At 39.4% G+C, this 24,787-nt stretch overlaps 1 protein-coding gene across 2 annotated transcripts in view; it reads right to left on the bottom strand.

The window, feature by feature from the left end:
• The window catches only part of LOC107662025 (slit homolog 3 protein-like), a 195,056-nt gene that overhangs the window by 80,909 nt on the left and 89,360 nt on the right, over nucleotides 1-24,787 (bottom strand). For both annotated transcript variants that reach the window (XR_001631166.1, XM_016451881.1), the window contains exon 5: nucleotides 2,414-2,485. Coding sequence is in view for 1 of the 2 variants with exons in the window: in XM_016451881.1 (XP_016307367.1) it covers nucleotides 2,414-2,485 (72 nt within the window). In the remaining variant the exon portion in view is untranslated. The remainder of the gene's footprint in view (nucleotides 1-2,413; nucleotides 2,486-24,787) is intronic.

Genomic DNA, 24,787 nt, shown 5'->3' with positions numbered 1-24,787 from the left:
CATATACACACACACACACACACATACATATACATACAGTAGGCTTGTAAGTAACGGTTGAGGGTTCAATCTCCATTATGCTGTTAAATCCTGTTGTAAATCTTCTTTAAGCTGCTTTGGATAAAAACGTCTGTTAAATGACTACTCACTTGTTGCTCACTATGGACTATATATAGCTGGGCTTCTCAATGTCTCCAACCTCTTCAAACTTTTCTCTTTCTTCTTCTTTCTCTACGACTGAAAAGCATGACTATGTCTTCAAACAAAAGCCAACTATATTTTCATACCTCTCAGAGATATCTAGCATGACGTGACCCGCGGTTCTCAGCCCACGGTGGGAAAGACTTCATCTGAAAACGGTCTTTGTAACAAAGCCTGTATCAGATACTGCGACGAAACTGCCCAGAACTTCACACACGCTCGAGCCTGGGAACGCACACGAATGCTACGGACGCATACCACAACCGATCTCTGTCTACAAACAAAGTGCTCCATTAATGATGACCTCAACTTTGCATCCTTCATTCATTAGAGGGCAGATTTAATTGTTGAAATCATCCAGCCCTCTTTGAAGGCGATGTTTATTGTTGCAGGCATGTTAGAGCTACCAGCTCCCTGTGCTTGTTCTGTTCTTAAAGGAAACCAGGAAATTGGGTGATTCTTTAAATTTGTAGGGCCTTGTTTATGCTTTAAAACAAATTTATTTACACTATTAACAAGCCCTTCTACCATAGTCCACAGTAGTGAGATCAGCTTCTGAAACTGTTACAGAGATTTATCAGAAGTTAGGGATGCAACGAATGTTCGGCAACCAAAATTATTCGGCCGAATAAGCGAAAAGACCAAATAAATTGTACCGAACAATGATATGACGCGATCAAATAGCAACCAGCGCAGAGTGAGAGGCGCGCACTCTTTATTATGCAGCACACACGTCAGCAGTGTGGAAGCATTTAAATTGTCGGAGAAAGACGCAAAAATCATTACAAGCACCGACAGCGAGAGACTGTTTAGGACTGCATCGCATGACTTCAATGAGAAGAGGAAGGGGTTATTGTTGCTAGTTACTGTATGATGATTGAAATCGCGAAATGGCCTTAAACAATTAGTAAATAAACTACAGAACGTTATGTTTTCTAATACACACACGCATTGCATGTATTCTGACAGCGCTGCACGAACTCGCAGCAGATCTGCTTGTTAACCAGGGTTCAGCGCGAGGAAAATCTGCACTGATACAGTCGTCAGTTGCTCAGTCACATTTTTATGAATTTTTCATAATAAGTCATGTGACAATGCGATACGTGCGACGTATTCGTAATGAGACTCATTTATAAATCTGTTGTCAACAAAAATAAGCACTGAGGTCTTCCTGTGCGTTTCTGCCAAAATAAAAGTTGAGAAAAAGCAAGAACTCTTATCAACATTCATAAATGTTAGTATTGTCATTTTACTGTTGTTCTGTAAAATAAAATAAAAAGTAAGACAATAATAATGATAATAATCATTACAACAGTTCTGTTTTAATACATTTATTATAACATTCACACATAGTGTTCAAATTAGGATCTGTAATATTTTCTAATGTTTTAAAAGAAGTCTCTTCTCAGCAAGGCTGCTTTTAATTGTAAAGTAAAAAAAAAAGACCCCCCCCAAGAAGGGTGTCTGATGGCCAAAAATTATTATTTTACTAACTTATTAATTTTAAGTTAAATTGTGCTTTGTTGGTATAGTGTCTGCTAGAATGTTAAAAATGTTCAGTGTTAAATATTTTTAAATTGTTGTTTTGTAATTGATTTTTTTTTCTTTGAAAAGCAAGACAAAACAGTAAAAAGCACATTTTGGCTTTTTAATTTATGCAATGGTGAAAAAAAATTGGCAAAATACATGGGGAAAAAAACTCGAAAAACTGTGTTCGGTATTCAGCCTTCGGCTCAGTGTTTAATTTTGTTCGGTTTCGGCTTCGGTCAAGAATTTTCATTTCGGTGCATCCCTATCAGAAGCCATTACTGTAATTGCATATGGCTGTGGAACACTGCTCACTTGCAATATCCTGAAGATATCCATCTTATTGAACCATACTGATTAATTGAATTTTCATCAGCGCTAAACTTATTAACTGTTATGACAAATGATTCGAGGGGCGTACATGTAGGCCACCTAGCACATTGCTTTTGAGCATTTTCCTCTTCCAGCCAGAGAAATGATTATCTTTCATTTCAGTTATCTGTCTTTGACTTGGTAAATGCAGTGGACGATGGCCTTGTTTGCGGTTTGACTGAGTAACACACCATGCCTCACTACTTCAGGGGAAAGTACAGTTTACCGAAGGCTTGTTTGGCCTCGTAAAATCATGCAAACGAATGTCACCGTGCCGAACGGATGCCAGTGGAGATGAGGGAGGAACACTTACAGGTTCTTGACGGTGGTGATCCCTCGGAAAGCCTTACGAGGAATAGCCTGAATCTGATTCTCGCTCAGGTCCCTGGAGAGAGAGAGATGAGAAAGAGAAAGAGAGAGATATTAGGATTTGTTTGAAGCCACTTCACATTTCGGTCGAAAGCGTTTTGAGGAAGATGGACAGTTTGCTGCCGCCCCACTGGAATGACGCGCATCAGCTTTGAAGACCAAAATTGTTCTACTGACCATAAATGTCACATCCTCCTTTATTCGTCTGGCCTTTTATCACTCCGTCTGTGTGTGCGTCTAATGAAAAACATTTCTAAAGCAGTACTTTGTAATGAAAGGTCTCATAGCGGTACGTCCCACAATCCTGCAGAAAATGAAGCAATCATATGCACTTTGAGTAACCCGAGAAAGAAAATAGACAAAAGCAGCTCTACATCAAAATGAATGCCTGGCATTTTTAATGCTCGCTTATGAGCCAAATGATTTTTGACATGTCACAATGGTTGTGCTTAACTTTATTAAGCTTGTTTGTTTGTAGACTCACGCTGGCAAAACATAATTTGAAAACCAGAATGCAATTACTGGCCAAGAAGGAAACAAATGAGATATGGAATATCTGCCCAGCTAATCAAAGCGTCTGCTTTGGAATCATGCCTGCTACACATAACACGAACAGACCACCATGTGGGTTAACCCACCTGACCTTGCTACAACCAATTTCACTGATAAACAATCAGGCGCAGATCCAAACGCGAGAAATTCTGCCAGAGCTCGTGTGTGGGACATAATGATGTATCAAGTACAGGACTGCCAGCAATTTCCTCTTAGGAGCATTAAAAACTGTAGTTATTGGGCTCTCCCCTACTTCAGCCCCCCACCAGAACTGGATATGTGTGTTTTTTTCCCTTTCCAACCAATCAAGTTTTATTATGGCAAAAATCTTAATAACTATGTTATGCTTTGCAATAAGAGGCTATGGTATTTCATCGAACTGTTCCTGATGGTTTTTGACATGTTCCACAAGCCTGCATTGCTTTTTTTTCTTTACAGCACTCTTGGCTGGCTTGATGTGAACATCATGTTTCCTTTGTGTATCCTTCAAGTTGAACTATGCAGGAGGGCAAACATACGCCCCAACATCCCATGATCATATGCCACAGAGTGTGAAAATACAGCCGCTGTTTATACCATCATCACACTGGACAAGAGCGAATGTATATCAGCACTACCTCTCTGATGGTCTAAATACGAAACAGATAAAGTGCAGAGATGGTGTGGAGCACAGAGGCAACTTCTCTTCGCTTTGGCTTTTTAATTCTTCATGAATGGCGAAGCACCGGTCTCATACGTACTCGGCGAGCCGCGAGCGCAGCGTAGTGCTTTACAGCACTTCCACTGCTAATAAATGTTTTATTGCTTTGTTTACTCAGTGGAACCTTTTTCATTATTTCTACAAAAGGCAAATTGTCCCAGCCAAATAACGGCACTTATGAAACACAATAAGTCTCAGCGGTGCTCTCGCCGATGAGCGACAGAGAGAAACTCCATGTCAGAAGTAGACAAAAAAACAGTCCCGAGGGCTTTGGGTTGAATGAAATGATTTCTAATGAAGAATTACTTGAAACTTTATGAAAGTTTATGATATATGAGAATTATACTTGCAGGAAAGATGTAGAAATGTACATATTTCACCCGCTTTGATTCTATATTAATTATTTTACAGCACTCTTGGCTTGATGTGAACATCATGTTCCTTTGTGTATCCTTCAAGTTGAAGTATGCAGCGCATGCACAGAGGAGGGCAAACATTTGCCGAGTAAAAACTCATAACATCCCATGTTCGTATGCCACAGAGTGGGAAAATAGGAAAGCTGTTTATACTACCATCACGCTGGGCATGAGCGAATGTATATCAGTACTACCTCCCCGTCGCCTTTGATGATCTAAATGCGAAACAGATAAAGTGCAGAGATGGTGAGGAGCACAGAGGCAACTTCTCTTTGCTTTGGCTTTTTAATTCTTCATGAATGGTGAAGCACCGGCCTCGTGCATCCTTGGCGAGCCGCGAGCGCAGCGTAGTACTTTACAGCACTTCCACTGCTAATAAATGTTTTATTGCTTTGTTTACTCAGTGGAACCTTTTTCATTATTTCTACAAAAGGCAAATTGTCCCAGCCAAATAACGGCCTATATATAATTAAATACTACCAATCAAATGTTTTGGGTCGGTAAGTTTATAATATATTTTTAAAAGAAGTCTCTGCTCACTAAGGCTACACGTTTGTTCATAAATACATTAAAAACAGCAATATGAAATTTTAAATCTTTCTATTTTAAAATACTTCATAATTTACGTATATGACGGCAGAGCTGAATTTTCACCAGCCAGTCTTCATGGTCCTTCAGAAATCATTCTAATATGCTAATTTGAAGGAAACATTTCCTATTTCTTATTCTTATCAATGTTGAAAACAGTTGTGCTGCTTAATGCTTTGGTAGAAACCATGATACATTTTTTTTTTCTCTGAAGAATACAAAGTTCACAAGAACAGCATTCGTTTGAAATACTAATATTTAGTGACATTATAAATGTCTTTACATTTACTTTTGATCAACTGACGTATATGACGGCAGAGCTGAATTTTCACCAGCCAGTCTTCATGGTCCTTCAGAAATCATTCTAATATGCTAATTTGAAGGAAACATTTCCTATTTCTTATTCTTATCAATGTTGAAAACAGTTGTGCTGCTTAATGCTTTGGTAGAAACCATGATACATTTTTTTTTTCTCTGAAGAATAGAAAGTTCACAAGAACAGCATTCGTTTGAAATACTAATATTTAGTGACATTATAAATGTCTTTACTTTTACTTTTGATCAACTGAATACATCCTTGCTGAATAAAAATGAATTTCTTCAACTAAAAAAAAGCCCTCTGAGCCCTCTGAGAAATCTAATCCCCGTCTGGATTGGACTGCTTGTTGATACAGTATATCACACAAGTCTAATTTCAATGGCTCTCGTGATGCACGGACCCGGAGCACATGGGCTATTCTTTCCTTCTTATATTTAAAACCAAAGTCAAAACAGACATCTGTCTCCTTCCATCTAGCTTACCGAGCACAAACCGCAGCCCAGCTGGGTGACTGGACCGTTGATACGTCTCCCACCATGCCCGTGCCTCTCTCAGTATCTATCAAGCGCTGTCTTGCTTTCACTCTTGCTCTTGGCAGGGCTGTTATCTGCATGCCAAATTGAATCTAGAGTCCGAGATTCTCGCAGAGGCCCTGATGTCTGTCAGTGGGTTCCTACACGCTTCTGTTAAGTCCTGCCAGCGCCAACAGATCGACCCCAGATGCGCTGGTACGATCACACACAGATGGGTCGGACACGTCTAAGCGTACACACATGATCAGGTGAACGGTTATTAAAACCCTCCAGATACTCTCGCCAGATATATGACATTACATTATTCATTTAGTAAGCACTCATAACTGGGGCAAACCGCGTTGCTTTCATATTACATCTGACCTGACTGCTTCAGGGATGACTAGTTTAAATGTGCGTGTTAGGGGCCAAATGGCTGTTAAGCATGGCGAGCGACTGTTCTGAAGTAAAACCAGCCCTATAAACAAAAGGAGAGTATTATAACATACCCTTTAGCTTGAGGATTCAGAGTCTGGAGGCATATTTGTTTTTCATCTGGGTGTCATGAGGAATCGGGAAGTTAAGATTGCAAGCTGGCCGGGTCGGATGCCGTTCGCATGGGTTATGAGATGCACATTTCTGATTTCTTTCATTAAAGACACAGCAAGAACAAGGAGAAAGAAGCAGACCCCCTGGGGCGCTCCATAAGCATTTTGTTTTATGAAACCCGAGACGTCATCAAGTCCATATCCATTCAAGCGGCGGTTTCACATGACGAGCTGCATCTACTGTAAAGCATGCACTCTTCCCACTTCCTCCACATCAGCGGAGCCTTTTCCCACCGGAACGGCAATTCATGTAACACTTATTCGATAAAGATATATAGAAATGTGCATAATAAATAGTGACCCCGTTGCAGCCTCGTATTTCACTCTTTTACAGCCCCGGTTATGGTCGTGATGGGCGGCCCTCTCTCTCTCGCTGCCGGCTGGAGTCTCCGCTCTGCTTTATGGCCACTTTTAAAAATGGAGGCAAATTAAAACACTATGTATTTCTGGCCCTGAAAGACTATATAGTATAATTGGCTTTAAGGATGACAGTAGTTCTTAATTACACAGAGTATAGGAGCTTTTTCATTGGACCCAGGCCGCTCGCTCTATCTCTCTCCCGTCTCATTCTGCGTGAATCACCAGCCAGTAGATCCTCTGCTTCCCTTCGGTTATTAAAAGTTATGATTGCGGTTTCTCCACTGAAATCTATCTCTTAAATGGAGAAAAGTGGATGTAAATATTATGTTCTGGCAGGTGGCACAGAACCAGCAACGAATCACACTCTGGCTGCAAATGTGAAAGCATAACTGTACTGATCTGTAGATGGAGGTTTCACCTGCAGTGCTGCATATAGGATGATAACAGCAAACAGATAAAGGCAAACAATTGTGAAGGTTAATACACGTCTGCCAGTTAAATCAAATAATGCATTCTTGTCTGAAGCAGGACAGCATCATTAATCTGAAAAATAATGATTACGATTAAGGCTTTTACTGTTAACAAACCATAAAATATGTTGATCACAGGTCTGTTCCTGCTTTTTTAATTATTATTATTATTATTATTTTGACAGTGGTCAAAACCAGACAACTAAATATATAAATTTTATACAAATGTTAAAAATGCTGTGTTAGAAATCTACAAAATGATATCATGAATTGCTAAGATCACCCTTCAGCTTCACTTTAAAACCATCAAAATATTACTGATGTAGTTTTAAGATATAAATATAGTTGTTAATGTGCTGATTTGCTGCTCATGAACCAGTTCTTATTATCACTGTTGAATACAGTTGTGATGCTTAATATCATTGTTATTTTCAGGATTCTTTGATACATAGAAAGTTCATTTATTTGAAACAGAAATCTTATAAATGTCATTAGTATCACTTTTGATCAATATCATGCATCCTTGATAAATAAAATAATTAATTTATTTAAAAAAAAATCTTACTGACACCAAACTTGTGATTTTTTCTAGGCCTGAAGAAGTTTGTAGTACTTGTCATAACACTAAATACTATACTGTACAGTAAGCAATGCAATAAAATCATAATTAAAATAAGATGGGATCATCAAAATAATTATTTTAATGGATATTGCATTAGATGGAATAAATAGCAGCTACAATGTTAAGGAAAATAAACATTCAGCCCTATTAAGACATGTACCAACAAGATGATTAAACAGAGTAAGATTGACTGATCTGAAATCATCGCCGTCTCTTTAATCTCTTTTGTGACAGCAGTAAGTCAGACTTGTTGTAAGGAAGTGGGTATGGAAATGAAACAAAAGAGAAAGACAGAAGGACATAGAAGTGGAGTCCTTGTTCACTGATCAGCGTCTGGCAGCGTCAGCTTTGTATTCTGCCGCAGTCGTTTAACTGCCCTTGCTTAGTGTCTTACATGTAGCCCAAAGACTCTTTGATTTAATTAACTCACTGCTTTATGAATAAAAATATTTCACTATTGATCATCCCAAGAGCTGACGCAGGCTAAACAGTTTCAGCGCTCGCTTCATTACGCCGTCCTCACTTGCTTTTTTTTTCTGATGGCAAGGGAGGAGGTGAGGGTCGAAGTCGCTATGAAGGGAGGTGAAGGCAGCTTCTAAATCAAAGTAAATGAGCTCAAATGCTCCCTTGGGTGTCTAAAGCTTTCTGCTAAAGCTTCTACATTCCTCCGCTGCCTCCAAGAAAGAGTCTGCGTATGGATATTATAAATAGAAAAGGTTTTTCCCCCGTGTTAGTATCTATTATGTTTTGTCAATGCTTTAATTAAATTGGATTGCTTAATGTGATTTATCCTGATCCATACACTTTATGGCTCTAAAAGCCTTTTTGGACCCCGGCCCAAAGGATGTCGAACAAATTTAGATGAGTTAGTGAAGAAAAAAGGGGAGAGGCTGGGCGCAGAGGGTGATTTGTTATTGGTTAATTCACTTTTATTCTTCGTGTGCCATTTGGTTTAATTTTCTTTCTTTTGCATCGTCTTGCCCTGGAACAGGACTGAGACGTACAAGCTTTTAGGATCATTAATAGTCACAATAAAACGTCAGTTATAAGAGATGAGAAGAGTGCATGTCTGATTTCAAGATGGGACTGTTTTTGGATGCAGAATGACACCACAATGCCCTTTTCCCAGTCCTCACAAACAATTTGAGAGCAAAGGCGTCTGAAACGAGGGGAGATGTTGAAGAAAGCATAACGCTGCTAATTAGACAATAGGATTTAAGAGCTTTTAGCCAGCGGTGCAGGTGGCTTGGTGGGGGTGGTAAGGGACATCGAGAGCAAGGCTTTGTGTGTTTGTCTTCATGAATACAGGAGAGCACAGAAACACACACTTCAGACTGAAGCAGCACCTTTAGTGGCGAAATGTAAGTCACTCTGGGGGTGGAAGGATGAAGAGACACAGTGTAATTACCAAACAGCAATACACCACTGTCTTTGAGATGAAGAGACAGGTGTGTGTGTGTGTGTGTGTGTGTGTGTGTGTGTGTTTGTCTATCCATTCATCTATCTATCTATCTATCTATCTATCTATCTATCTATCTATCTATCTATTTGTCTGTCTGTCTGTCCATCTACATTTCCATCCATCCATCTTGCCATCTAACTATCCATCTATCAGTTCAGCCATCTATCTATCCATCTGTTCATCCATTAATCCATCATCCATCCATCCATCCATCCATCCATTTACCTGTCTATTTCTTCATCTCTCTATCTCTCTATTCATAATCCATCCATCCTGCTAAATATCTGTCTATTTCTCAATTCTGTTAATCTATCTATTCTGTCCATCCAAGTATTCATCCATCTCCATCTCTCCATCCATCCATCCATCCATCCATCCATCCAACTATCTGTCTATCTCTCCATCTATCTATTCATCCATCTATCTATCCATCTGTTCATTATTAATTCATTATCCATCCATCCAACCACTCATTCATGTAACCTTACATATAACATGTTTGGTCTCTATGAATTCGTCTTCAGATTATCTAATTGAGAGTGTATATTATATGTTTATACCTATGCAACATATTAGTGTTCTATGAATCTTTAGTAGTTTTTGCATCAACACCTAATCAAATTACATATGCAAAATACCATGCTCTAAGACAAAGAGTCGTAAACTCTCCTTCCAAAAGTGAAAGTCACCATTGGCTCTGTGACCTCCCGGAGGTGTGAGCTCAATAGGAGATAAAGCTCTCACATCAGTGACCCGCCTCAGTCAGTCGGTGGTTCTGTTAGATTCTGAGAAGATGAGGATGTGAGCTAGCACCCTTCTGCAACCCTTAAGTCTGCACCAGGCTTCGGCCTTGTCTTTACATTCACCAACGATTCTTGGATCTCAGCTGATGTCTCTCTTAGCTCTTCATCATCTTCATCTGGGAGAAAACTCTCTCGACCACCACAGAGTCAGAATAATATCTTTTTGGAGTTCACTCTTCAAACCCGGAAGAACGGGATCGCGACTCCAACACCACCGAACCTCCAAACCATCAAGACTTTCATCCATGACTGCATCCGGACGCTTGTTCAAGGCCAAGGCAATGCAAGTATCGTACATTTAACTAAACGAAACAGAGGTTTAGTATAAGCTGTAGACCCCGTTCTAAAACGCTGCTGATGGTTTCACTCAGGTGGTTAACTGACTCTTTTCACAGCTTTATTGTCTGGTTTTTCCTGATGGTTTCATCCATCACGCCTCATTTGCCCTTTCCCATGTATGAGTGATTGTTTGTTTGTTAGACTAGTTTGTGTTAGTGTTTAGTTAATAAAACTTGTGTGCACAAATGACATGAGGTTCTGATTCTGCCTGGCAAATTAATGTCCCTTTACGATTTTGATCCTCGCTACATGCTCTAATGCATTAATACTGTATGAAAGTATTTTCTGTGGCCATGAAAATATCCTTTCCTAGAGTTGATATGAACTTACACAATGTTCGCTGGACGAACAGATTAGTTGAGGACAATTTAATTCTGCTACAGTTACTACTGGCAGCTGATATAAATAATTGTAATTAATCATAATTAATTGTAATTATTTATATGCATTTCCCTTTTGAGCTAATTTGCTACATGTCTATATCTCCATCCGTCTGTTCATCCATCCAGGTGTAAAAAGAACAAAAGTGTAAATCAAGTAAGCCTGTGTTCTTTAAAGACAACAAGAACCACACAGCACAACAAACAAAAATCCAAACTCTAATGCACAAGCTCAAACCCCACTCATGCAAACTCAAAACAAAGGAACCAGATCAGATTTGCTTGGCATTCTAGAATGCGTTAGGTAGGAAGCTGCATAGATAGCAAGGGTGGCTGCTGGCTTTCGGCAAGCTAATAAGCCTAAACTCTGTAAAATGAGAGTAATCCAGTTAGTGTGGGTAAAGGGCTAATGTCCAGCTAATTGAATTAGAGGCAAAACTGGTTTAGCCAGCCATATCTGGTCAAGCTCAACCTGCCATCCTCCGCATTGTCTGCAAAGACTGATGATGAATGCAAGACCTCGTTGCAGCGTAATTCCTACAGCTGATTGGTGGGTCTGGAGCATTCGATCATGAGGCGTGACCACACACCTGTGACATACTGAGGGCTGAGTCAGTATATACATAGAGATGACATTCAGCAGTATTCAATTAGAGAAATGCACAGAATACGCATACGCAGTAACACAACATCACAAATCATATGCCCGGCCAATTGTAGCTGCAGGCTGGACTGAATGATTATGTGGTATAAATGGGGGCTGTTAAGTCTATTGGGCCCAGGCGGTTTTATTCTAAATCTAATAATGGGAAACGTGGAAGTGAAAAAGGGTGGAATATTTTGAGAGGTTACAGAGGCAAGCATGAGACCATGGGCACCATGCAAAAACCTCTATGTTTCACAGAAATCTGGACACAGATCTCTGAGGGGAAAAAAGTGGAGCGCCATTGTCAAAATAGGTTTTCATGCTCTGTAATTACTCAACATATGAGTCTAAGAAGGTCAACATTGCATGCTAATTAACATGTAACCCAACCTGAGAAAAGTGTAATTGCGTCCATAGAGAGGAAGAGAGGTAGAGAGAACAACTTGGAGGTTAGTACATGAGGCCGGGCCCCACGGGGCCCCAATCAGCACGAGTTTCTTTTAACATGTTAAAAAACCTTGTACGGCTTTTCAACAATGGCCACCCAGCAGATAAGGATAAACAAAAGGTTTCCTTATATGAATAATCACCAAAGTGGATGAAAAGAGCCAGACCATGACTTAAGTGCTTAATTAACATGCTAAATGTTAAATGTTACAGAATAAATTCATTTCCAGTTTTCTTTTTTCTCAAAGGATTCGTTTTACACATGAGCACATCAGAATTACATTTGTCTTGATCTCTTGAGTATCTCTGAATGTATCTGTCTAATATTTCTCTCTGGCTCATTTATGGTAACATGAGAATGTGTGTAAGAACAATAAAAGACAGAAAAAATGGAGGAAGTCTAGTGAGATAGACAGAGAGAGAGAGAGAGAGAGAGAGAGAGAGAGAAAGAACAAAAGATGCAGATGCATCCCTGACCACAAGATGGAGCCCCCAGGCTTCTCTCCACCATTGAACCAACCAATCAATAAATTAATCTCTGGTAGAGAGATGTAGGAGGGACGTACAGACCTGGTGCCTTGGAAGCTCCACCTTTACCCACAAGCTTAGACGTGACCACATTAACACACTGAAGGTTCTGCCAGACAGTGGCAGTTGGTATCTGCAGGGAGAGACGCTGGGACTGTTTTCCTAACCACAGAAGCTGTGAAAAACCAGGATATGCAGCACTGGCTGCTGCAGAAACAAAAAAAACTAGTGATGCACTGATTAAAATTCTGTCTGATACCAATAGGTTTCATGTTACGGTCAATAACCAATAAATAACCGAAGTAACACTTTAGTTTAGGGACCAATTCCCACTAATATGTAGATGCTTATTAGCATGCATATTTCTAGCATATTGGCTGTTTATTAGTACTTATAAAACACATAGTAATGCCTTATTCTGCATGACCATATTTTAGATCCCTTAAATTAATCCACCCCATACCTAAACTTAACTAAACTAACAACTACCTTACTATTATTATGCACCAAATTAGGGGTTTACTGAGGCAAAAGTCATAGTTAATAGTTAGTTAATAGTGAGAATTGGTCCTTAAAATAAAGTGTGACCATAACCAATAATAAAATTCAATACTATTTTGTGTAAATAAGTTAAAAAGAAAACACTAAAAGCTTTTCAAATCATACAAGGGAATGTAAGCATCACAACATTAGAATGCACAGTATGAAAATTTATATTTATTTTGAGATTTGCAAAAGATTGCATTTAACGGTGTTATTAAATTATCAGTGTTTTTAAATATTGACTTAAAGTGATCAGAATAGGATGGCAAAGGCCAACAGAGGAAATAAGCATAAATGATTAAATACCCAATACTGATCAACACTGATAAGTTAAAAAAAATACTAAAAATCAAATGTGCTGTATGTCAATAACCAATATGGTAGCGATATATTATGCATCCCTAGCAAAAATGTGTTAACATGGCACAAACAAAAGATAACCTTCAAAAAACTTTTATAAATGGAAATATCCGCATGCAAAATGACCAAACTGACATGACATCAACTAAAGAGAAGGATAAGCATGCAGATGCAGCAGTTCAAAGGGAGCGGTAGTTTTATACAGTATTTACATTCTGTTACTCAACTGTCTGTTCTTCATTTGTCCTGGCAGTGGAGGATGAGCATAAAGCGTTCCCTCTCATTTTCCCACCAATTTGCCGACAAACAAAGACCCAATGGTCTGTTCACTATCTGGCCACTAAAAACAAGAAACCAGCAGGGGTGAGCAGATTGCTGCCCACCTACACAGTGGTGTCTTTAGCACGGGCAGGCATTGTGAGACACCATGGGCCATTATAAGACACAGGCATTTCATAAAAGAACCAACCCGAGATGGCCGTGCGCCATTGGAGGAACTCTCATTTGATTCACAGCAGGACAAATACGCATTAGGGGAATGGGTGACAGAAATGGCTTTTGTCAATAACGTTGCCATAATGGAGACAGTGAGCTGCCTCAGTCGCCGGCCACTGTGTGTAAACTGCTTCCTGAGATTAGTGTCGAAACTCTGTTTATCTGACTTCCTAATCAAATCAGCCACGCCGCCACATGCCAGCCGGCCTTTTCATAGCTGGATGTTCTGTGACACCAAACATCTCTACCATGGCCCGATGCCACCCCGCTCACCCCCAAAACACTTTGCTGTACTACACAAGGAAATCAAATCGAATTCACCTTTTTAGCCATGGCTTTTCACTCTCTGCCATTGACTATTTGGGCTTCAAATATGACTCTATTGTGCCCATATACACATTGTATGAAATAATTGCAAGTGAAGTTTTACAAAATTATGATTTTGTAATCTAAAAAAAAATAAAAAATTTAAATACCAAAAATATATATTTTACCATAATTCCTAAAAAAAAAAAGCTACTAAAATAGGTGAATAAAAAATAAGAAATAAATAATAACAATTAAACTTCAAATATAAATGTGCACTAAAACATGACTAAAACCAAAATTATGTAAAAAATGCAATAGTGTATGGTTTTATTTATTTTTCTCCAAAGCCTAGTTTTTAACCTATTGGCATATTCTGTCAAAAATAACCACAGACAGCAGTTTGATTAACATACGAAACAAAGGTAAAACAGATGTCTTACTGGGTCTTTACCCTCATAGGGACAATTTGGTACCCCTAAATGGTGCATATTAGTACCTAATATGTACTAAAATACACCTTTTATGGATAGATTACATACAAAAGTGTATCTTTGATGGTACCGTATCAGGGACAATTACTGTGTTGCCCATATTCCTTGTGCTGTAACTGCTATCCTGAAGAGTCTGCTGTGTAACTACCCCCTAATTTAGCTAAAACACCTTCTACATAAACACAACATTTCCTGTGCTGCCAGCCTGGTTTCCTCTTTTACCGGCTCTTAGCTCTTGTCTTTCCAGTCTTGGAGATACGCTATCATCCGTCACTCTTTGGTAATTGTTTGTTTTCCAAGCGTCACTGAAGGGCCAGCGCTATCGCTTTTCAATGCTACACATTCCAACAATAACTGGTCGGCTTTGGTTTCTGTCTCTCCGCGAGCCAAGAATGTGAAGTCTAAAGGTTGGTTAGATCCTACCCATGAGCCTTCCAGCTGCTAAATGTATAAACCATAAGAAATTACACATGAAACCTTGGGCCCTTTAGCGTTGATCAAATATAAGGCCGTGCAATGATTTTTTCCCTTGTGAATCTTGAGCTTCAGCCAGAGCCTCAGACGTTGAGGCCCAGTTCCTCTCGTCCTCCTTCCATTACAGCCCTGATGAGCAAGAAATTGAGCTCTAATTATTCAGAGAAAAATAAATGGTCATTTAGAGTTGAAAAACAACCGATGAAAACTCTTTGTTTCATGCTTTGGAAAGTGGAAATGGTCAGACTATAAACTAATCACGAAGTTAAGAATGCTTTGTTGTGCCAACTGGGAATACGTTGGCACAATGAGGTCATGTGCAGCCAAAAATGGCCTTGCCACACAGCGTGTGCCCTTCCATCCACAACGGCTGGTTAATATGAAATCTGACTGCGGTGGTTTATTTTTCCCCATTATCCGGTTTGATCAGTGTGTGTGGCTCCCAAGGGCCGTAAGTCAAGCCCCCCTGTGCTTCAGCCTGTGGAATGTTCCATAGATGGTGAATTTCACCTTTATAGAGGATGATCTCACTGATTATGACATCATGAAGGCAGGTTGATTTATTAAGGCCCACTGATGAGGCCGTATTTAAATAAACATCAGCATCCTTTCCAGGGTTAAAGATATGGTTCCCATGAGGGCCTACACATGGGCTGGCTGGGGGGGTGGTTTAGGGTTAAGAAGGCAAGGCAAGTCGATTCGTTTGAGTGTGGAATGAGTCAATGACTTTAAAACTTTGCCCCCGTTCGAACTTACGCGCCCCGTGACAATCTCGACCATGTGCGTGGGGATACTCTGGAATCGCCTATGCAGATTACTGTAAGAACAACAGCCCGTGGTGGTGTTAAACCTCTGCTAAATAGTTTGTCTACCCTTGTTAACACCCGAGCCCGGGCTGAAATTGAGTTCAGCTGTGGCGTGGCATTACTGAGCATTTTATGTGCTGGATCATAAATCAGGGCCCCTCACGCCGGCTGCAGCCCCTCAGGCCACATTTCCACCTTCCTTAGACCCCATTAGCTCCTACATAGTCTGCTTTCCGGAACAGGCCGCAGGAACGCTACAACAAGTGTCACTAACGCTGCAACATTCACGAAAGCGCGGCCCACCTCGGTATAGCGACTGCATTTTATAGCAGTTCCATTTCTCTGAAGGACATCTGGTCACGCTGTGGGTGCTTCTTGTTGATGGGGTCTGCCATGCTTTGACCGGTACGAGCGTGAGCTTTTATATAAGCTTTCTCACAGTGAGCGAATATGGGAATTAAGGTAATCATAGCTTCGGGGCCAGACATATACAAAGGGTGGGAGCAAGGGCCAGTGACTACACCGCTCAGGGAATTGAGCTGCGAGAGCTGAGGGAACGGACTTGCTCACCTGCAATCGAGCTGCAGAATGCCGCTATTGTATTTAATAATGAACCTGAGGGGATTATGGCGTGTTTGTGAAGGTGTGTGTGTGGATAAATAATGACAGAGGTGGGAGGAGTGTTTGTGTGTGTGCATAATGAAAGGGCAGAGGGAATATGTGAGCATGTGTGTGTGTGCATTAGGGTGAATGGCATATGCTTGTGTTTTTATTCAGGGGAAACACAAGCGTGAGATCAAAGACCAGGTTTATTGAGAAGTGCTTGTGCAACGACTGTTAAATTTAGAAGGCAAAAACTAACCAAAGAAAAATATTTTCTATATAATGAAATATAAAAAAACTATTAAATTACATTAAAACTAAACCTTATAAATAAATACATTTTTATTTAAATATAAAATAATGTATTAAATATATAAATAATTGAAATATTACAATATTATTTATATATTAATATTTAATTTTTTCCCCTAACAATGCTGGGTCATATTTAATTAATCTCTAAGCCTGACTTTAAAGTATTGAAAGTGACATGACATGTGACCAAGTATGGTGACCCATACTCGGAATTAGTGCTCTGCATTTATCCCATCCAAAGTGCACACACACAGCAGTGAACACAAACACACCGTGAGCACATAGGAGCAGTGGGCAGCCATTTTTTTTTTTCTGCTGCGGCACCCGGGGAGCAGTTGGGGATTCGGTGCTTTGCTCAAGGGCACCTCAGTCGTGTTATTGAAGGTGGGAGAGAGCGCTGTACATTCACTCCACCCACCTACAATCCCTGCTGGTACGAGACTCAAACCCACAACCTTTGGGTTACGAGTCCGACTTTCTAACCATTAGGCCACGACTTCCCTACATCTTGGTATATTCTTGGAATTGGTCTATTCTTACAAAAACAAACAAACAAACAAAAAATATTTGGAAAACAAGAGGCAGTCTGATTGACCCAAGCTCTGATCACATCATATGACATCATATGAGAAGAAATTATAAGCACAAAAATTAAAATGAAAACTACAAATAATAAAAATGAAACCAAAATGTGTCATTTTCAAAATATAAAAACTTATTTTTTTTCAATTAAAACAAAATAAAGTTCAAATTGATACTCAAAACAAAAAAAATGTAAAACAAAAAGAACTAGCAAAATTCCCAGAGCGATGATATTGCTGGAACAGATGAAGCTAAACCCCTACAGGTTCAATTTTGAGCACTTTGGTCAGACCTCTCAAGCGTCACTTGGGTTATGCAGCAGCTGGAAAAATTAGACTTGCTCTCAGCACTCTTGGTGGCTAAAGTCAAAAGTCAAGGTTATCGATGCTCATGACACCAGCATCCACCCTCCTACTGTTTTCACAGGTCACAGGGTTTCTCTTCCAGCTGAAGACCTCCAGGGTCCCACCTGGCCATCCATGAACTTCCCTGCTAGACCAGACTAGTAACCCATGAGGTTAACAACCCTTCCCTGATGCAACTACTAAAACCATTCCTTTCTGCATGTGTCTGAATTTAAATGTACCAATTATATGTGTCACCAAATGGCTCACATGCTCCGACACACTGAGCTGAGGTGCTCATGCAGGCAATGTGAGATCGCATTCCCATCACTTCTCATCATCGCTTCCTGTCTTTTCTCTACTACTACAGTCAAGGAAAATTATGAAAGAGCCAAAAAAGTTTGGCTGACATAAAAACAAATTTGCTCTCGCTACAACAATAACAAGGCATTCATTTACATACAGTATGTGCCACGTCAAGTGTGATCATAAGCCAATTCCTGAGACTTTACAAGTTTTCTGTAGCGTACAAGTACAGAGATTTTAGTGCATCTAGACATTTCTCTAAATCTCCACTGAGGCAGTGGGACAAGCCTCCTCAGTACTGCCTCCAGGGCCTGGTGCCCTTTGCCAGATGGCTCTGCAGAGTTTTGCTAACAAAGTCATTAAAACGCCTCATTTAATTCAAATTTCATCCAAGACAAATCTCCCAGCAGTCCGAACCTCACACATGTACAACTGCCCACATACCCCCATTCAATCTGAGACGACTACTCGTTGAAGAGAGGACCCTTGCAGAGTCCCTGGAATCAGTATTGCTGTCTTGGTCCATTTTGGAAGCCAAACAGGGATCTGTTTGCACTTAGAGAAATGACAGACAGGCAGAAATCAGAGTGTAGCCATGTCTGATGACCGAAGTGAAAAAGAGGGGCTTTCTCCCTCTGTCCCCACTTAACCACATCCCTGCAAGCTCATGTCAATTTCACCCAAGAGGATTTCTCGCCGTTTGACCAATTCCCCCAAACCTTGCCACTCAATCGCTACTGTACTCGTGCAAATTAAGGTGAGGACCTAGAAACATGACCATCCCATCCCTTGATCTGTGTGACTGATGAATGTAATTAAACCAATCCACTGGAAGTTCTTACTGTTCTTAAATTGTAAGCCTCAAAAACCACACTATATTCACACTCTTTCATCAAGACCACCAACAAAACAATAAATAGTTAACGTTGGGCAAAGTTTTTAATCATATTGCTACATCAGTGAAGTTATGCAATTAAAAATAAGCTTTTGCATTAAACCCCATTGTCTGGTTTGCACTTACACAACTCTTTGGGGCTATGATAAGTTACTTAGTGTTTCATTAAAAAATGAATGAATGATGTGTATCACCACTTTTTTTGTTTGTTTAGTATTATGATTTAATATATAGTTAAGGCCAATTATTGGATTGCATTTATGCCACCTCTGAAAAGACAAATGTACCTCATCATTTGGCATTGAAATTGCATTTCTTTTTCCAAAACTGTTCTCCTTAGAAGTGCTAAAAGATTCATTAAGGAACCGGAATCATTAGAAGAATAGTATTAAACCAGAATTGTAAATTCTTTACGTAAATTCCCTACCTAATTCCTAATATCCTGTAAACATCAGTATTATTTAGCAAATGAAAAAAAAAAAAGCCCAGCAGAGTGTAAATGCAAAGCAAGGTACTGGCACGCCATAGCGCCAATTCAAGAACAACATCTCTGGATGTGACACACTCACAACCAGAAACATAATCAGTAAGTTTGCTTTAGTCAGGCAATAGCATTCTGGTTGGTTTTGTCTCTGTAGTGCTCTCACACCACAAAATTTGTTAAGAACACTTTCCAGCAAGTTAACTGTGGCAGATTCAAAACAGACACCGAGACCTTGAGATCCTCTTTTTGATTGTCTCCTAAAGGATCCCAGTGCTCCACCCAGAGACATATGAGTCTGTTTTTAATTTCAGATACTCATGTGTTTAAGCCATTTAATTTAGGAAATGTGAAACATCTGATGCTTATAAATAAAAATAAAAAAACTTGGAGTTTGATATCATTTTTAAAGAGCATCTCATTTTCCTTTAAGTCCTTTTCGGTTCTCATTTTTAATTCACATGCATAAATACGTTTGTTTTTTTGTTTTTTTATGACCGCGCTAACTGTTAACTGGAGGCTGTGATTCACCAACGGTAATTGAAGTGATGATATAAATAAACTCTCCAGGTCTGCTCTCTGCCCTCCCGGTTGGTGCCTTATTGCTGCCGAGCCAACCTGCGCATGAGCGCATGTGGGATTTTGTTTGGCAGCCAATAATTACAATATCAGCTGCTTAACTCTGCGGTAATTGAGGTCGCCGGATCATTTAACTCCGCTCCCACTTGGCGGCAGGATTGGGCTGGAGGCATAATTTTTCAAACACCTTTGAAATGATAATGAAACGCGCAAGATGTATGGAGGGATTATGCGCTGCGGTGGTTCATTGATGTGGTCAATGAGAGAGATCGTTTTCTTGTTGCTGGAGACAAACAGTAATGCATAAGCCTGCCCAAACATCAATGCTAACCATTAGGACTTACAAGAATCATAATAGTCCAAAATGACTCTTGTTTTTCCTTCAGAAGACTGGACATATTTATAGGAAATTACAGGCTAGTTGGCTAATAAATCTGTGAGGTAAGCATAGGAAAAGACACATTCTCTTGTTTGAGTTAAAGCTGCATGGCTGGTATAATGAAGCTGATCCATGTAAGTTGCGCCATGTCGCCTCTAGGCCATGTGTTCCTCATCACCAATGGATAAAATTATTATGGGAACAATAGGTGCTGTTTAAACTGCAATCTATTGTGTTACTAACCCTCGGTTTTGCTAGCTCTTTTATCCCAGTCTGATTGACAAGGGCATACATGATAACAGAGACCGGGGGCACAAATAAAAGTGCAGATCGCTGCAAGATGTGGAGACTCCATGGGAGCAGTGAAATCTCCCTGGCTCAAATGTTTTTGACACCCTTAATCGGTTAAAGATAGCTCCGTAAGGGAATTGCACCCATAATGGCCCCCCAAACCAAAGCTCTGCCCGATGCACTTAGCCTGCAACTTTATCACAACAGCGCAGGATCCTTTAATCCCGCCGCGCTGCGCTAACCATGGTCGGAGACGCTTTAAGAGCATTATAATGGTTTCCACAACTAGTGGTCGACCAATATATCGCCAAGGCCGATATATCGGTCGATATTTGGCATTTTTCAAATATCGGCATCGGCCGATAAGTTTTTCTGTTTGGCCGATGCGTTCGAGGCGGTACTTTTATGTTGACGGCGCTGAGAGCAGCAGCGCCTGAACAAACAGTGCTCACGCTCTCCCTGACTCCCTCTTGTTCGCCGTCGTCGTTAACAGTTCTGTCTAATACGGATAGAAGTCTGTCTAATAATCCGATAGAACTGTTAAACAAAGGAATTAAAATGTGTACAAAAAGTATTATAACGATTGCTTTTATATTATCAGTAATAGAAAGGCAAACATTATAATACTTTCTCGTTTGCTGTCAGCATTCAGCAAATACGCATTTACATCATTTAACCAAATCTTTGAATGGCTAATGGAAATTTAATTTCACAAACCTTGCAAACTTAGTCAAATCCAGTTGTGAGATCTTGTGAAGTGTGCATGTGACCTGCATGATCACGTGTTCTCTGCGTGACTTTCGGTCCGTGCAAATTGAATTCTTTAAACATTACATTTGTGATTTCAAATTGTGCTACGCTTTATGCATTTGCCCACTGTCATATTCATGTCATTTTCACTGTGTGCTGTATGTAAAATGAGTGTTACCTTGGCTTTATTTGAAAAAATATGATTCCCAATGCACACAAACTTCCCAGAATACCGAGTGCTCTCTTGGTTACAGTTTACTTCCTTTTTAATTATATTTTTTATAAATATTTACTTATTTGTGGAAAATACTTTGTCATCTAAAGTATAAGTATGTTTATATTACAAATTAATTTTTGAATCCATTTTCAAATTTCTTAAATATTAATTAAAATAAATATACAATTATATAGGCTTTATATCGGCCACCCTGCTTTCCAAGATATCGGCATCGGCTGTCAAAAAACCTATATCGGTCGACCACTATCCACCACCTTACTTTCCAGCTGAGAAGTGTGCTGTCATGCTGAAGACCTGATCACAGTGCTCTTTATCATGTTGGATCTCCTTGAGGCTCCCATTATGCCAGCTCAACCCTCTTTCACTTATAATAACGCTACTTTGAAATGACCCTTCCAGCTCCCCTTTGTTCCTCATCCTCATCACATGGTTGCACAAGTGTGCATGTGACCTGCATGATCACGTGTTCTCTGCGTGACTTTCGGTCCGTGCAAATTGAATTCTTTAAACATTACATTTGTGATTTCAAATTGTGCTACGCTTTATGCATTTGCCCACTGTCATATTCATGTCATTTTCACTGTGTGCTGTATGTAAAATGAGTGTTACCTTGGCTTTATTTGAAAAAATATGATTCCCAATGCACACAAACTTCCCAGAATACCGAGTGCTCTCTTGGTTACAGTTTACTTCCTTTTTAATTATATTTTTTATAAATATTTACTTATTTGTGGAAAATACTTTGTCATCTAAAGTATAAGTATGTTTATATTACAAATTAATTTTTGAATCCATTTTCAAATTTCTTAAATATTAATTAAAAAATAAATGAAATTATATCGGCTTTATATCGGCCACCCTGCTTTCCAAGATATCGGCATCGGCTGTCAAAAAACCTATATCGGTCGACCACTATCCACCACCTTACTTTCCAGCTGAGAAGTGTGCTGTCATGCTGAAGACCTGATCACAGTGCTCTTTATCATGTTGGATCTCCTTGAGGCTCCCATTATGCCAGCTCAACCCTCTTTCACTTATAATAACGCTACTTTGAAATGACCCTTCCAGCTCCCCTTTGTTCCTCATCCTCATCACATGGTTGCACTTTTCCAAGATATGGATTTCGGGCATCTGCTTAGTGTTAAGGAACTCCTTCCCTTATGCAAACCCAGCAGGGTGCACCTCTTCCGGCTTTCTGATGAGCTCCATATCCTAAAAATACCCATAAACCCTCAATTTATTTTCAATAATTTCTGATGGCTATCTTGGATATCCGAGAGGATAAAATTGGGAATTCTTCTCCGCTCTGAGAATGAAGGGAAATCTCAAACGTCCTCACAAGATTTAAGGATGTTTGACAAAACCAGAATGATACATTTTCTAGATATGTCTGAATTGATGAGCTGCTGAAGCGTCTACATGTCTTTTCTTTCATGTATCAAGTATCATGGGACTTCAGCATGATAAGCTTTCATCAGCTGTTATAACAGTGGTGTTGTGATTATTTCATTGGTTTTCCATCAAGGGGCACTGATATCCGAAGTAAGTCTACGTAAGTGTGTGTCAGTGTTACAGTGGGGCAAAAGACTGTGAACACATGAACTTAAAAGTTTTAGGATAATAAAACCTTTTGAAATTCATGTACATTTTTAAAATTTTCCCTTAAATTGTTATAGCAATATTATATTATAATATGTAATTACAATTTAGCATTAGGCTAGGAAAATGCAAAAAAAAGAAGCATTTTCATAAGTAAACCCACTGAGAGTCGACTATGAGACTCTGTCTGCACTGTAAATAATATCCACCTTTAAATCACAACGTGATGAAACTGGATGAAGGAGACTTTCTCATAGCTCACAGCCATCTGACAGACAGATGTACAAAACGGCTTCTCAAAACTCCCTCCACTATCACTGCTCATTTTCCTCAGTTCTGTGAAAACCATGAAGCAGTTTGGTTCTCGTCAGATGCATAAAATAACAAACTGCACATTAGTCCAGAGTTGGTCTGAAACCCAAGAACCAACCAAGATGAAAAAGAAAAAAGAAAAAAAAAACACAAGATACATGGCAAACAAAATGCCAATGCCATCACAGCTCTAATGCCAGAAATAAGTCGTGTAGATGCATAATTTACCCCAAACAATTTAAGTGCAAACCACAGCTAGAAGCTGATTTTACTAACGACTTAGGGTGCTTTCACACTTGGTTCGATTGCTTGGTCCGAACCCGAGTTCGATTGCTCCCCCCTCCCCCCGCTGGACTGTTCACAGTATATTATTTGGGTCCGAACCGCGGTTCGTTTGCATCATGAAAGCCAGCAGCTGTTTACCCCATTGCTTACTAACGATGGCGCAGGAGAAGACGGCAAAATGCGTAGCAAGGCTCTCTTCAATTTTATATTTATGTTTTTGAACCGTTGGTTTTGTTTCCAAAGCTTCAGTACATAACGCCACTTACATCTGTCTTACGAACAGTGTTGGGGAAAGTTACTTTTAAAAGTAATGCATTACAATATTGCATTACTCCCTAAAAAAAGTAACTAATGGCATTATTTAGTTACTTTTTATGGAAAGTAATGCGTTAAGCTACTTTTACGTTACTTTTTAAATCTGGCATGGGCTTGCATGTTTGTTTTTAGTATAAAAAAGTTGTATTTTTGGCAAAAGCCACTTCACGTCAAAAGTGAAATGAATAATCCTCAGGCTGAAGGAAATGTAAATTCACGTCTGTACAGTAGAGGGCGCAGCTCAAACAAATCGCGTGAAGAATATGACACAGGAGAAGAAAGTTCAACACTATTCAGCAATAACTAAAATCAAACACAAATGTGTCATTTTTGATTATTAGTATGGTTAAATTGGATCATCGAAGGTCAGTAGCAAAGACATTGGTTAATAAAATGGGATTAAATACATAAATGATATTTGTCTTATTTAACATATTTAATTATTGCAGGTTTGCGTCACGTTCTGAGTTGCATTTTACTGTTTTTATTCATTTTGAGGAATACTAAATCTGTGAGATGTGAGATGAATTAATGCATGTTCACATATATTCTAGAACTAAAGTAACATCTCACTCCCGATTTCTATCAACATGGAGCTTTCAGTCAATAAAAGGGAAAAAAGTAACTGGCCTTACTTATTTGACAGATATTTTCTTGTAAATTAAAAAGGTAATGTGTTACTTTACTAGTTACTTGAGAAAAAGTAGTCTGATTATGTAACTTGCGTTACTTGTAATGCATTACCCCCAACACTGAACGTGTTTGTGTGTGTGTGTGTGTGTTTGTGTGTGTGTTTGTGTGTGTGTGTTTGTGT

This window comes from Sinocyclocheilus anshuiensis, unplaced genomic scaffold (assembly GCF_001515605.1).
Source record: "Sinocyclocheilus anshuiensis isolate Anshui unplaced genomic scaffold, SAMN03320099.WGS_v1.1 scaffold535, whole genome shotgun sequence".
In the NCBI taxonomy this organism is placed as follows: Eukaryota; Metazoa; Chordata; class Actinopteri; order Cypriniformes; family Cyprinidae; genus Sinocyclocheilus; species Sinocyclocheilus anshuiensis.
Note: the sequence above shows the minus strand (reverse complement) of the source record. Positions and strands in the feature narration are given on the sequence as shown.